At 42.2% G+C, this 14,600-nt stretch overlaps 1 protein-coding gene across 1 annotated transcript in view; it reads left to right on the plus strand.

Annotated features, from left to right (window-relative positions):
• SYN2 (synapsin II) overlaps positions 1-14,600 on the plus strand; it is a 189,208-nt gene that overhangs the window by 130,122 nt on the left and 44,486 nt on the right. The window contains exons 6-7 of the mRNA XM_065642730.1: positions 11,337-11,399; positions 13,705-13,847. Coding sequence (XP_065498802.1) covers positions 11,337-11,399; positions 13,705-13,847 — 206 coding nt within the window. The remainder of the gene's footprint in view (positions 1-11,336; positions 11,400-13,704; positions 13,848-14,600) is intronic.

Consider the following 14,600-nt stretch of genomic DNA (forward strand, 5'->3'; position numbering starts at 1 on the left):
CCCTGTTTGCAGCCTGCACGGAGCTCCATTCCTCAACAGGCAACCTTCCAGTGCTCTGCTTGTGAGCTTGGACAATCGGGAGTTAACAAGGAATAAGGAATGAAAAGGAGCGATAATGCATTTGTTATTATTTCATCGCAGATTTAATTTAAGGAAAAATCTCCCAGCGGTGTGTATTGGAGACACGGCTCGCTCTGCATTCCTTATTCTCCTCAGCCCTCACCGGCACAGAGCGGTGTCTGTGTCCTCTGGCTCATGTTGGACATGGAACACAGGCACAAATACAAGAGCTGGGAATCCTTTTCAGCTCCAGATCCTTTGTTGCTGTAGCAATCCGGGTGTGTGTAACATGCGGACACCTCCTGTGCATAAAGAAGTTTCGTGAGCGAGCAACAGGTTTGATTAGAGAGTAATAAAACACATAGATAGATTGACATGCAGGACAGAACTGCTTAAAGGATTGCATATTTCACAAATCAAGCGTAGGAGCTGAATATTCATTAACATAATTTGAACCATTTTAATCCAGACTCCTGCAAATGTATTTTCTTGAGATTTACCTCTACACAAAGTAGCTTGTCACCCGTATATAGATGTATACCTGTTTCATAGCACCAGATTTCTATTATTTTTTAACAGTAAGAGGTCAGTTTTACAATTATTAGTGCTCTGATTCTTCTTTTTTTCCTCTCCCAAAAAAAACTCCGTTAAAAAAAAAGAAAGAAAACCACAAATATTCAGAATTATTAGAATTGTGTCTCGTTTTCAGATTTGAGATCTACTTCAAAACTGACCAGGGATGTTGTACGCTGTGTTCTGATTTCGTTCAAGCAGCCATGCTCTGGTTTTTTATTTTTTCAGTCTGAAGTTTTGGCTTCAAGTCCTAAGGTTGGATCCAAGTCCCAGACTAACACCTGAGAATAACTTAGACCTGTTAAAATCTCTGTTATACCTGGAGAAAACAGAGTTCTTTCAGGAAGTTTTCCATGCGAGCGAAAAGATAAAAAAGCCGTGAGGCTGAAACCTTACACAGGAAGTTCAAGCTAGAAGAAGACCACAAAACCCCCCACTGGTCGCTGTGGTCGGCGGTTGTAGGACCATTGATTTTCAGGTCTCACTTAGGGCAGTAGGGCTGGAAGGTGAGGAGGGAATTAACTGAGAGCCACTGATTGGTTTCCAGATGCCACCACATGGCTGCTGCTGTCGGTGATCTGAATGACCGCTTTGATTACTGGTTCAGTAAAACACAAATAATGAAGAAATATGCTGGGCAAGCTGGCTCCTCAGCACCGAGCACGCGGGTGGAGCAGGGGCCACTGAGGCCCCTGAGATGGTCCAGACGAGCACATCGACCTGCTGTGCTCTGCGTGTCTCAAAGGCCTTTGTATCTAGTGCCGTCAATCTAATGGTGCAATCAAACTCAAAATCTTAGGCTCGTAACAAAATTTAAAATAATGTTGTGCAAAGTTAAAAATTAATTCACAGCCATCTCTTAGGCATAGTTGAGAATTAAATACTTAAAGTCAACAACGTGTAGAAGCGTGAACGTGCTATATGACTAGATCTCATATGGAATCGTACAAATGCCATAAAACCCCATTTTAATTGCAATCTTACATAGTGTTGCCTGCAGCTACCCTCGAAATAATTGTTAAGAGGTGGAATATTGAAAGCCCTTGGAGAAGCGAGCAGCCTCCAGCGCGGCGTTACTGCGGAACGCGCTCCCGCGGCCTCTCTGGAGGGGAGGGCTGGGGTGCACGGAGCTCCCAGCGCAACGGGGATTGGGAAAACACCAGAGTTTCGTCCAGTTACTGTCAGAGTTTAGGCAAAGACATACTTACATCCCAGCGTTTGAAGGGGACTTCGATACACCTGGAAATCTCTGTGCTCGGGAACATGTTCTTACAAATGCAAGAAAATGCATTTTTAATCCATTATCAGAGGAGACCAACATTACCTGTAGCTTCTACTGATATCAGTACAGTGCGTGAGTACCTGTTGCCTCTGAACAGCATCAGCAAGCATTGGGTCTTACCTTGAGGCTGCACCGTCCTTTGTCATATTCTGTGTTTTTCACAGTAGTAGAAAAATTACTTTTAGAGAGTCTAAAAGAAGCCCTCAGCTCAGCACCCATTCTGTATCACAGCTAGATCTTGACCTTGTAAAATACAAAGATTATTCCCAAAAGACGTAGAAATATTCTGTGACCAACTTTAAAGCAAAATAATCTCTTGTATCTTAAATAATAGGAAGAGAAATTACAGCCAATGTGTTATAAATATAAGCAGACTAAAGGAAAAGCAACACTTGGGGTTTTTACTGTTTGTATAAATGGACTGAGAGCACAAGGCTTCTTTCACTACGCTGTGTTATGACGTCGATTTTCCTTTTGTTTGATAAGCCATGATGTCGTAACAGCAGTCAAGCTGGTGCCCACTCCTTGGTTACGTTCTGATACAGCTGACACTTGCTAATAAGAAACAGAAAAGTTCATTTATCAAGGGATATCGTCACTAATCCATTGTTGACACAGTAGAAAAAACACTTGACGCTTTCTCGTTTCTGTCCAGCTAAGCAAGTCTAGTGTCAAACAACTAATTTCTGTATTCTAGTAACGTGCAACAAAATAAAGAGGATTGCGGATAATCGACTGTGTTTGTTGACGTGTGCAGTGTGGAAACGGGGCAGGAATCCTGACTACAGTCAAATTTGTCATCAGCTTCATCTCTTTTCAGTGGGAATTCTAATTTTGCCCAGGACTTCCAGTTCTGAAGGGGCTTTTAGTACTGCGGGTACAAACCGAGTTCGGTTTTCCGTAAGGGGCAGCACGATGTGTGCGGGTTATGGACCCTGGGTGCTGCTGGGGAGCGTTCCCCCGGCAGGACCGAGTCGGGTACGTTGAGTTCCGTGCAGGCTGCGCGGGGATTGTCCGGCCGGCCTCGTCCAAGGCTCTTGAGCTGCTGTGGGGACACCGCGCTGTCCCATCCGGCCGCCCAGCAGGCGGCATCTGCACCGTGTCTTTTGGCTGGACCAATGCTCCGTGCATCAACTTCTGGCCAGCGATGGAGTGGGATTTTTTTTTATCTTTATTGACCTTATTCTCTCTCCATTGTGGCAAATGAATCTTTAGAGCCACGAAGATGCTGAACTTCTTCCCGGTGAGGGTGCCAGAGCCTGGCCCAGGCTGCCCAGGGAGGTTGTGGAGTCTCCTTCTCTGCAGACATTCCAACCCGCCTGGACACCTTCCTGTGTAACCTCATCTGGGTGTTCCTGCTCCGGCGGGGGGATTGCACTGGATGAGCTTTCGAGGTCCCTTCCGACCCCTGACATTCTGGGATTCTGTGATTTTAGACTGATGGCAGGCAGGATTCTCCCCAGTAATAGTGTATCCGTTGCTTTCTTGCTGCTTTGCTAGAGTTCTCGTTTGGCATTGCATTTATTTTCCCTTAAAACTGCTTTCAGCTGAACTGCGGTCGTCACGGTCCACATCCTGTACAAAAACTGGACAATCATGTACATAATGCAAAATTAGAATAGTATTTCACAAGATAGATTAATTTTCAATCGCAGTGCCTCCATGTGTGCTATAGTCTACTTCAAAAGGGAAGGGATCTATAGCTGTCACTCCCTAAATACTAGAGTAAAAAAACCTCATAGGCACAGCAATTTGGGTAATTCTTTTATAAGGTGGCAAAAAGTTACTTGGTTTTAGAGGCAGCAGTTTGCCGACTAGTTGGTAGAATGATTGGGATGGAATGAAACACCGACAAGCCAGAATCAAAACATAATTTGCGAAGATTTTGTCTTCTCCAGAATTTCCACTAGAGATCTGTGGGAACTGCGCTTTTTGATTTGCTGCCGTTACACTTCACGTTTGTCTTTTTAATGACAATTTCTGCTCTCATGCTGTGCGGGTGTTGAAAACAGAAGCTTTTTCTACCATCAGATCACTTTTCTTTTACATAATTGTTCTTATTTAATTGAAAAATATTTGTGGGAACAAAGGTATTTTCGATTGATTTGCTGGCTCAGATTTACTCGATATTGTCACTTTATACACCAAGATCACGTCAAACTTGTATTAATTTCAGTGAGCACCGAGAGAATTGGTTTGTTCAGATCCAGTCTCACAAGGGCTGTGAACGGCAGGTGAAGGAACCGGGGACAGGGGCTGCTCAAAATACCCATTTTCATATCAACTCCCGTTAATTCCAGCAGGAACTGAGCCGGCCCAACATTTCCCTGGGACCAGTCTATATTGCACTTCTTTAGGTTATAAACCATTTTAGCCCTCCGTTTTGAATGAAGAAATCACATTTAGGGTGCATTTGCGTCTCTTTGGTTACCTGGCACACGAATCAAATTAAAGCTCTACTCTTTTTACCCACTTGAGCTTTCAGATTTCTTTAATGCCCATTCTTCTAAAAAGATAATCCAGAGCATATCAGATTCTGTGTGGGCTTGCCGTGCGTGTAAAGGGGTACAAAACGTTGTTCCGTGTGGGTAGAATTTTACACTAATTTTTTCTGTCCAGGTACAAGGCAGTGGAAAATCTGGCTGGACATCTGTGAATTGTTCTTTGTTGTAAATCCGAGCTGATTAAATGAGGTGTTTCTGCTTTTCGTAATTAGGAGAGGGGTACGTTGAGCTACCCCTGCTGGTGAGCGCTGCTGCACGCTGAGCCCGGCTTAACCTGGAGACGCCGTTTGCTTAAACCCAGACAGACCAGAGAAAGTCCATCTCCTGCTTGTTTATTGATTCAGGGCTCTTCCTGCCTCTTTCTGGGAAAGAAAAAATGAAGAAAGGGCCTCCTTCATTATTTCACTTTTAATTTCCTTTCTCCAAAGCAAGCAGAGCAAAATTAGATTTAGCGTGATGCATATTCCACAAATAAATTACATGGAACTAGAGTGGTTAAATGAACTTTGCTTGGGAACTATTGGAAAGATAAATATTTAAACACTAAAATTGAGGTAAGTCGTGTTTATGCAACACCTTTTTTTGTTGTCGTTGCTACTTTTTTTTCCTTCCCTCTTTTTTTTCCCCATTGTGGCTTTTCTAGTCAACTCAACCATGAGGACATTAAAGCCAGGGTGAATGCCACCTTCACAATACTGTGTTTTCTGTATCGCTGCCAGCAGAGGGCTTTTTTTTTCCTATTTTTCTTTTTTTTTTTCCCTTCCTTTGCCTGGTTTTATGTTTCTATACAGCTTCGGTTATATTTTACATTATATCTTAGAAGAATTCAAAGTAAATTTACAATAATTCAAATAATTATATCTCTTGGAAATAAAATAGCTTATATTACGTGACTCTAAGTACTGTTCAGAAATACTTAAATTGCAGAAATTAGCCAAGGCCTAATCAAGAGTGTATGGGCTTCATAGCTAGTTAAAATAGAAAATGGAAGTATTTGTGGTGACTAGTCGTGGTGTTTTCATAGGGAGCTCTCTGGGCAGCGTTCCCATCTATACAAGCGTCCTGCAGTGCCGAAACCCAATGGGTTTCCTGGGCGTCGATACCCGGGAGCAGGTGTGTGTAAAAATAGCGCGGTTCTTCATGAGCATATTAGCAGATAAGTACATGAGCTTTCTCATTTCATTCATTAGCTGCACGGAGGTCAGAGTTGTAGCATCTATTTCAGACCTTCCTTTCCACAGAGCAGTTTTTGTGGCGTTCGTTGGTTCGGGTTGGTTGCTGGGGGGATTTTTTAATTTCACGCCCAACTGCGTCCTCGTGGTGGTTCTGCCCGTGGCAGCCGCGGTCGGTGGTTCGAGCCCCAGGGCCGGCGCAGCCGCTCCGCCGGTGCCGCGCGGCCTCGGCCCGACCGCCGTCCTCTTGGAAATAAAATAGTGGGGAACAGAGCAGCTCCGCCAGCACGATGCGCATCGCTTCCTTTTCTCAACAAGAAAGAAACCCTCTACCGGATTTTGAAAAAAAAAAAAAAGACGAAGGGGAAAACTCTGTGTTTTATCTTTAGCTGTTTTTTCTTAATTTTTGGCTGGCAGGTTATGCTTAGTTTTGAAACTGAAATATGCTCTGAATGCAGCAGGTCTCGCTGTTTCCTACTGGGCATCTCCAGATCAGAGGTGAGGAGCTTTCAGACCCTTCTGTGTTCCCGAAGTTCTCTGGGACCCGTGCCGCTGATGGTTTTCTGTGCTCTCACAGTACTTGTGTGCTCTTTTTGACCACCTGTATCATTTGATCAGTGCCTTTTTAACCTGGTTTAAAACTGGTTTTCTTATATTCTAGCAAAAGCGAAGACCAATAATGGCGGTGTTTTCTGAAATTGATTGAATTTTCTGCGTCTCCTTGTTCGTTCAGCGTAATTATTAATGTGAGCAATCAGAACAGAAGCTAGACCAGCCCTAACTCTTTTGTACAAACAACATACGCAACATATTGAAAAGATCCTGGCATTTCAGAAGAGCAGTACAGTATTATTTTGCAGATTTCAGGCATTTAAAATAGGTTCTGATCAGTAACTAACGAATCTCTGAACCTAATTTGTGTTGAATCCAATTTGCAAAGCATCCTAGCAATGATGTAATAATTTACATCAACAGAAGAATAGAAATCCAAAGCATTTCAAGCCTTAATGAGGGTGATTTGATCACTTGCTGCTCCCAACACCAACGGTTCCAAAAAGCTTTGTGGTCCCGCGCTAGTGAACCCAAGAGATGTCATTGCCTAATCCTGAGAGACTTAACGCCACGAGAAAGATGCTTCTGTCATATATTTCACAATGACTGCTGTGAATGCACGCTTGCCTTAATTAGTGTTTATTCAGCAACTTCGGAATATTGGATGAAATTTCTCCCTGGATTTAGTAATTCCACCAGCGTAACCCCTGTTTGAGATCGTGCTTTGTCTGGAGTCATTTCATTGTAACTACAATTACTTTGCTATTTGCCTGTCCGTAGAAACTGTGTGTGTCGTGAGTTCCTACCGCTCTGTCCGTGCTCTCAGCGAACTGATAGGAATAGATCCAATGAAAAATGAAGGTAAAATCCACGACCGTGAGAGGCGTCGAGGGTTTGCTGTGTTTCAGTGAGTAATTTAAAAGAATTAAAGAATGTTACAGCTGCTGGCGAGTGATTCGGAAGCACCTTGGCCTCCCGCTTCCCCGGCGGGTGGAAGTTCTGCCAGCGAAGCTCCGGTTTGAGTCCCAGGGCAAGTGCGTGGCTGAAAAATCAAATCACTCGTTTGAGAAAAACCGCTCCTGAGAGGACTACACCAATTAACTTCAAATGTGTTCACCTAAAAAAACATATCAGGCCCATTGCAGAATCAGTTTTACTGGCATTCAAACGCCACCGTTAAAAGAATTACTTTCAACCGGACTGCCTTGAAAACAGTAAAATAAATGGTAGTTATGTAAAATAAAGTGATGGTAAGGAGTTAAGTGGCATGCAAATGAGCTCTTGAGCGAGCAATGCTAATACACAGTGATTTGGATAGGGAAAAGATAGACGTGTTATTAAAAATGTGAAGATTTTTTCAGACAGGATATTACGGCCGCATTCTAAACCCATGCATACTGATGTATTTCCATTACAGATTTAATCACTTTTAACAGTCAAGCCCTTGGTCCTTGGACCGTCTCGGTGCAGGTAGCCAGGATGGGGTCAGAGCTTTGCAGCATGTGCTGCTCTGCTCGCTGGGGGTCGTGGCCAACAACCAGGAGATTTGTCGGCTCGTGAAGTTTTAAAATTTAACTCATGCTACTAATATACGACAGAAACCGTTAAACCAGGTCATTTCAGTAAAGCAATGTCCATGCTAAATATTTCTCCGTTTGGAACCTGGGAATCTAGGCTTCTGTGACCCAGGCTTTACAAGGATGCTGCTTCTAAAGAGTTTTTACTGCTGCCTTTTATCTGCAAAACGTAATCTACTTTTTGCTCTCCTAGGCAACACGCCTTCAAGTTCACAGATCAAAGTAGTACCTACTACTAGCAGTACCTAGTCCTAGTCACAGAACTGAGCCGTGCGACTTATTCTGTTGAAATGAGGCTACACATTTCTTTAAAATAGCAATTGAGAAGTTAAAACCACAGAAATGAAAACGTGCAGACTGAACTCCTTTTTGTAGTTTTTAGGAGATGATGAATCATTTTAATACTCAGTGATGTTATTTTGATTAATGATACCATATCAGCAAATGTCAGTAATGTATTTTGGCTGGTTTGATATGGGTTCCTACAAAAAGCCTTGGCAGTTTTTCCTGTTGCTACTAATACTTATTACCAATCCAACCATATTCATATATAACTATGGACAATTGTATTGCATGCTTGCCATGTGTTCTCTTTTCTCTCTAATTAATTATTGTAGTTTATTGCATTGTTATTTAGGTTATAGTAGAAGCCCCTTTTATCTTTATTTTTAAAAATATTCAGATGTATTTCACGTGTGCTGTATGTATGTGCAGAGGTTCATGCAATGTAGTCCATTTCCATCTCATGCATAGGAACTTGCCAGATTTCATAATGTAATTTCTCTTGTTGGTCTTTTCTGATTTTTTCCTCAGTTTATAATTGTCGCAGTACAACTTATGCTTTTCTGAATTTCAGAAAAACTTTGAAAAATAAGCAATATTTTTGTAAAATGGCCTTTTCGCCCCCAATAATACATTTCAAAGAAAACATGCAATGAGTCCTATTAGTATCAGTTCTGTTTAAAGTGGATCCATTGATACACATGAGATTTCCTTTCAAGTTCTCTCTCTACCAGCTATAATGTAAATTAAAAGGAACCCCATGGAGCCGGTAAGTTTTTGGTGTTAGTATCGCCGTTGTACGGTACGTAATGTTTCCCCAAATGTCTGACAAGTCTGGAGAGGGCCTGTTGTGTTAGGACAGGAGTTAACATAAAGGAGCAGACCGGGGAGAGGTGGGACTCAAATGGAGTTTTCTATCATTTCAAGCAGAAACGTCAGGGTTTGTTATCGCCGGAGCATTGCCATTACAAACCCCGGCGCGCTGGTTTGTACTTCAGGCATAAAAATGCGGTGCTGCCCTTATGAGTCTTGGGTCAGGTTTGTTCCTCCTTCCCCCCCCAAAAAAAATAAATTGAAAAAAGAAGTGGCTGATTTTAAAATATGCAAGCAATAAATAAGTGGCTAGATGTTGACTATACGGGACTTTGCATTCCTACAGTTTAGCAAGAATTAAATTGTAGTATAGGTGACCTTTATTGTATAATGCTTTTGCAAGTGCTTTTGGCTATTTTGAAATTAATTCTTTTCTTTCATGCTTGCGTACCTTAACTTAAATTGGTTAGTTTGAAACAGATCTGTAAAAAGCAATTAAATGTATTTTGGATTTAAAGACCAACTCTTGAAATGGTTCCTAAACAAGAGTTAAATAAATTACTTTCGAAGCGTTCATAGTTATGGATTCCTACAGCGTTAGTCGCCAGAATTTCTGCAAAAAATCCCAGTTGCCTTTACAGAGGCGCTGAAACGTGGCAGCCCCAGTTCCTCGTGTCCCATAGGGATTCAGGATGGTCCGCGCACCCGTGATTGCACATCTCGAGGATGCCCTGGCAGAAGGTATTAGATCTGTGTTACATCCTTACTTCGCTAAATGGAATCATTTGACTAGGATTGTAGTAGGTTTTTCATAAGTGCGAGTCTTTAAATCGAATCTGGTTTTCTCCTGAAAAGACGTAGCTTTGGGTTTGATGCAGAGGTCAGCGCGAAGCCCGTGCTGTGTGTTGTGTCGCTGGCAACTGTTGGACCTGGAGCCTCGTCAGGCTTCGAAATCTCTGATATGTCAAAGGCGCTGATCCAAAAATTCCACCTTTTTCTTCTGATCAGGCAGAGCAGAAACTGAGATTCTGCCAAAAAAGCAAGCAACCTGGTTCTGTTTGCTTAGATGTCCTTTGTACGTTTTTAAAAAGTCAGAACAAAATATTGCACCAGTATGCATTTTATAGGCAAGTCCATTTAAAAAGCAACCAACAACCAGCCCAGATGAATTGCATTGTGCAGGGAACCTGCCGGTGAGTAACTGTGTGCAGTGAATGCCGCTTGTTCTTGTGCAGATTTGCCTTTCAGTTAAGGTAATTTTAAAGCAGGCATCCTTTTAAAAGCATGTTGACAATAAGTGTTTAAAATGTAGGAAAAGCAGGTGTGAATTGTAATTAGCTTTATAACCCTACAAATAGGTTTGGATGTCACCGAAAGCCAAGTGACCTTTCTTTCTTTATCTCTTAATGTCAATATTGACGGTCCCATGACGTTTTCAGTGCAAATATCTGTATTTGTGTGTTTCTGTGCAACGTGCGAAGCACAGTGAGATAAGTGTGAACTCCATTTGTCCTCTTGACAATCTTTTGCAAGTATTTGGAAAATAAATTTGTCATAAAATCTCTAAGAGGATTGGGGTAGTTTTCCAAAGCATCAGCTTTGCCTTTGATTGTATTTACTCTGTTAAAATTTGGTTTCAGACCCCATAACACTTGCTGTCCTGCTGCTGCTCAGTTTAATTACATGTTGAGGGTGTTCAGTTTTTTATTTCTAGTGATAATCCCATTCTACTAAGTATTTGTATTTATGCTTGGTTGATAGAGGTTCGATATATGTACATTTTAGGTGGAAGAAAAAGACGAATAAGCGGCAGCTGCACCCATGACTGGGAGATCTAAAGCTGCCTCAAATGACGGAAATAAAACTGGTTATTCACAGAACTTTCTGAGAGACGGAACCGTTATAGTTTGATTGAGTACAGCGTATTCCTATGGCTTTGCATGTTTGGTTTCCTAATCAGTGGCTGAATTCTGACTTGCATTCTATGCAGAAGCTGGAGCCTTCCCTAGGGAACCTGGGATCTGCCGAAAGTTGTTCGGGTGAATTAGACATCATTGCTTTCATAAGTGGTCACAAAAAGAATTTACAGCCTTGCTAAGTAAAGGAAATCAAGGGGAAATTGAAAAAGGTGATTAATTTGACATCATTAATGATTATAACCTTTGAGAGTGTGAGTTTACGGGTCAGAAAACACAGTAGCAAAACATAAAATAGGAAATGGCAGAAATGCAATTCAAAAAGTGAAGTCGAAAGACACGCCAAAAAGTTAAGGTAGAATTACACCAGTTGTATGTGTTGGGAATAACGTAGCGCTCGGAAAACACGTAAATCATCATGTAAATCATCATGTAAATCATGGGAGCACAGAGTCTTACAGAGGCGAATAACGTGTTCAAATAGCCCATGGCAAGAGCAGCTTTGGCTGCGTCATGGGCATGTTGAGATAATTTTCATACCCGACGCAGGTTAATGGTTGGACTCCTGGTTGCTCTGCCTAACCCGTCTCCTCTGTTTCCCGTAGCTGACCATGCCCACGTTCCCCGTGGTGGTGAAGATCGGACACGCTCACTCGGGCATGGGAAAGGTGCAGATGCTACTTGCTGCATGTTAGGAGCCGGGGGTTTGTCTGCAACCGTGTGCATGTGCTTTCGTTTCTTGGATATTTCAACTTTTCGCTGTCCACATTCTGTCTCGGAGCCCTACCCTTGCAAATCCCTGCTTGTATATTATTCAAGAAAGCACCTCTCTTTAGGAAAATATTAAAACACATATTTTCACGTGGATGCCTTTTCAGTTTATGCACTGTCCTATACAGGACGTTCTTTCGACCGTGCCGAGGTGCTTTCTTGAAGCAGAACTGTATTTATTAACATAGTTGACTGCAGTGAAACTATTTAAGAGTCAAGCTGTGTTTGCACAATCCAGCTTTTTGGACCTGGGAATATAGGAGGGGTTTGCCTTGGTTCTTCATTAGTTTCAGCTCGTTACTGAACTTTTCTTCCTTTCCTGTCCTAACGTGTTCTCTGTGATTGTTTCATACCATTGTATAACTGCCGCTTTCTTTCTCCAAAGTAATTGCATTTCAGTGGTGAGTACAGTTGGTTTGATATCACTTGTCTCACAATGATGGTTTGGTGGGATATGGTTCACATGCCACTTTCATTTATATCAGTGAAAATTTCTAGTCATTACAGATTAACCACTTTTTCTCACTGAAAACACTTCAGTGCTTTAAGAGTTTCAGATTTTAAATCATGAGAGAACAGTTAGATTTATCAAAGCTCCATGGACACAGTTTTTGCCACTAGCAATAGAAATGGAAAACTGATTTAATTGTATTTTATTCAGTAATTATGCAAGTTGTACTGTATGTTGTGTTCTTTTGCCTATGACCGTTTTGCTTTATTTTGTACTTAGTAAGTCCGGGGAAATACAGCAGCCAATTTAATTGAGAGCAGAATTAACAGCTAATTACTTAAACTACAGTTTCTGTGGATTGCGTACATGAAGTATTAGAATGTTCGTACTGCCCTTTCAATGTTCACCTCTCATTTACAGAAAAGGGAAATAATACACAGAAATGTTCAGCATATTAAAGGGCATGAAATCTAGATTTTTTTAGCTACAAAATATTTTCAATCCTTAAAGGTTATTGTGAGTCTTTTGTAGTGAGCTGCGTACTGTCAGAGTCCAAACAAAGGTTCTGGTCGTAGCCCAGCCCTGCGGAAAGGGGCCGCCGGGAGCGCTGTTTGCGTTGGACACAGACTCGCACGTGCTGTCCAGTTTTCAGAAACTACGACGGAACCCGGCGCTGTGGCTGATTTTGTGGCTCTCGAATGGCAGATGACTCGGTCAGGTTCTCCATCTGAGAGCTGGGAGCCTTAGGATTTCTTTGAGCCCGTTTGGCGCGCAGGTTCCCCTCGCAGAACCAGGGGAGGCAACCGGGGCACTGGGTGGGCACAGAGTTGCAACCTCTCCTAATATCGGATGACGAGAGAAATACTAATCCCTGCCTCCTTTCTCACCTTTCTGAAATGTACTTTGGGTCAGTGTGTTGTTGGAGTTCCAGTTTCCCGTTTTCTTCTCGCCCTGACTTCTCTTTGAGTCACCTTTTCTCCCCGTTTGAGCAGCTCCCTTGATGTCAACCGTAGAGATGTGCCCCCCGTCCAAAGCAACGCCTCTGTCCTCCCCCTGCTCCCTCTCCCCCTAAACCAATACTCCCCACTTTTCCAGCTCCCCCTTCTTCCAAGCTGTTCAAATTGATGGGTTTAGCACCACTCACCATCTCAGCACGAGCGTTCCTACTCCTAGAACGCCCGACTCCTTGCGGAGAAGTGCGAAAGGGAGAAAACCGATTCCGTTCTCTTGAGCCACGTCGCTGTGCTCCCGGGAGCGCGCACGGGACGCATCGCCCGCCGTCTCCTCCTCGGAGACACGGGACGTCGTAGCACGTGCTGGGCTACAAATTTACAGAGCCATCGAGAATTCTGTGTCAGTTAGCGTTGCATGTTATCACACCTTGAAAAATTCTAAAGCCTGCACATATAAAATTAACAGTCACCACTAAAAACAAACAAACAAACAAAAGGTAATTGAAAAGCAAAATAAAACTCTGCAATTTGCTTTCTACACATGAACAGGTAATGTTTTGCCCAGAAAATAGATAGAAATGTTATAGAATCTAGAACAGATTAAATAGATCTAATAGATTAGATAGAATGTTATAGAATCTAGAAATCAGATAAAATATCCAAGACTTTGTTTATAAACTGATGCTGTCAAAAAATGTGCTTCTCATGAATATAATTTGCAAGTGAATTCTCCATTTTGTTCCTAATTGCTCTTTTTTCTTTTGTATCCGCTGTTCACTGGTGCTATGATGACTCCAGATCAAGGTAGACAACCACTACGATTTTCAGGACATAGCCAGCGTGGTCGCGCTCACTCAGACCTACGCCACCACCGAGCCCTTCATAGACTCCAAATATGACATCAGGATCCAAAAGATAGGCAGTAACTACAAAGCATACATGTGAGCTAAAAACTTAACTTCTTTCATCCGTTTGTTTCCAAATTACCAAGTAGCGATCAGACTAAGCCAGTGGGATGAGCCTCCGAGCTGCTGTGCTGACTCCATTGCCAGATCTCTGCAAACACAGTGGTTTAAACTTTCTAAGTTTATTGAGGCTTTTTTTTTTTGATTGTGACTGGGGGAGGAGAGTGAGACAACAGGTGAGCTGCCAGAGTGGTTTCCTGCTAACCTTTGCTTCTTTTTTCCTTTAAAGAAAGGAGCAGTTGGAAGGGGATTTGGTTTTATAGAGAACTTGTTACGTCCGATTCCTTTGTATCTTTTCACCAACTTAGGGTCAAATTTTCTTCTCCTTTTAAGGATAATCAGATGACATTCATTCACACCAGCCTGAATCGTAACACTTTATTGGAACAAAGGACTCTCCTTTTAACATAGCACATGTAAGAAGAAGTTTAATCTTGCAATGGCCTTTACGTAGACGGATGAAAATCTTTTCTAATCGAGACTCCAGGTGTTTGTTTAAAGATCATGACTATACGAGAGGCTGACGTGGTGTTTCAGTTTCACAGACAACATTGAGCTAGATCAGCAAAACAGGGTTATCATGTAGTAGCTGAGCTATGGTAACTGTGTTTGTGCATATTTTTACTCTGTTTCGATTATCAAGCAATGTAATCTGACATACATTCATTTCATTCACGTTTTTAAGACAAGCTAGATCACCTCATGTCTTTGTTCCCTCACGCTCACAAT

Source organism: Caloenas nicobarica, chromosome 11 (genome assembly GCF_036013445.1).
Source record: "Caloenas nicobarica isolate bCalNic1 chromosome 11, bCalNic1.hap1, whole genome shotgun sequence".
Lineage (NCBI taxonomy): Eukaryota > Metazoa > Chordata > Aves > Columbiformes > Columbidae > Caloenas > Caloenas nicobarica.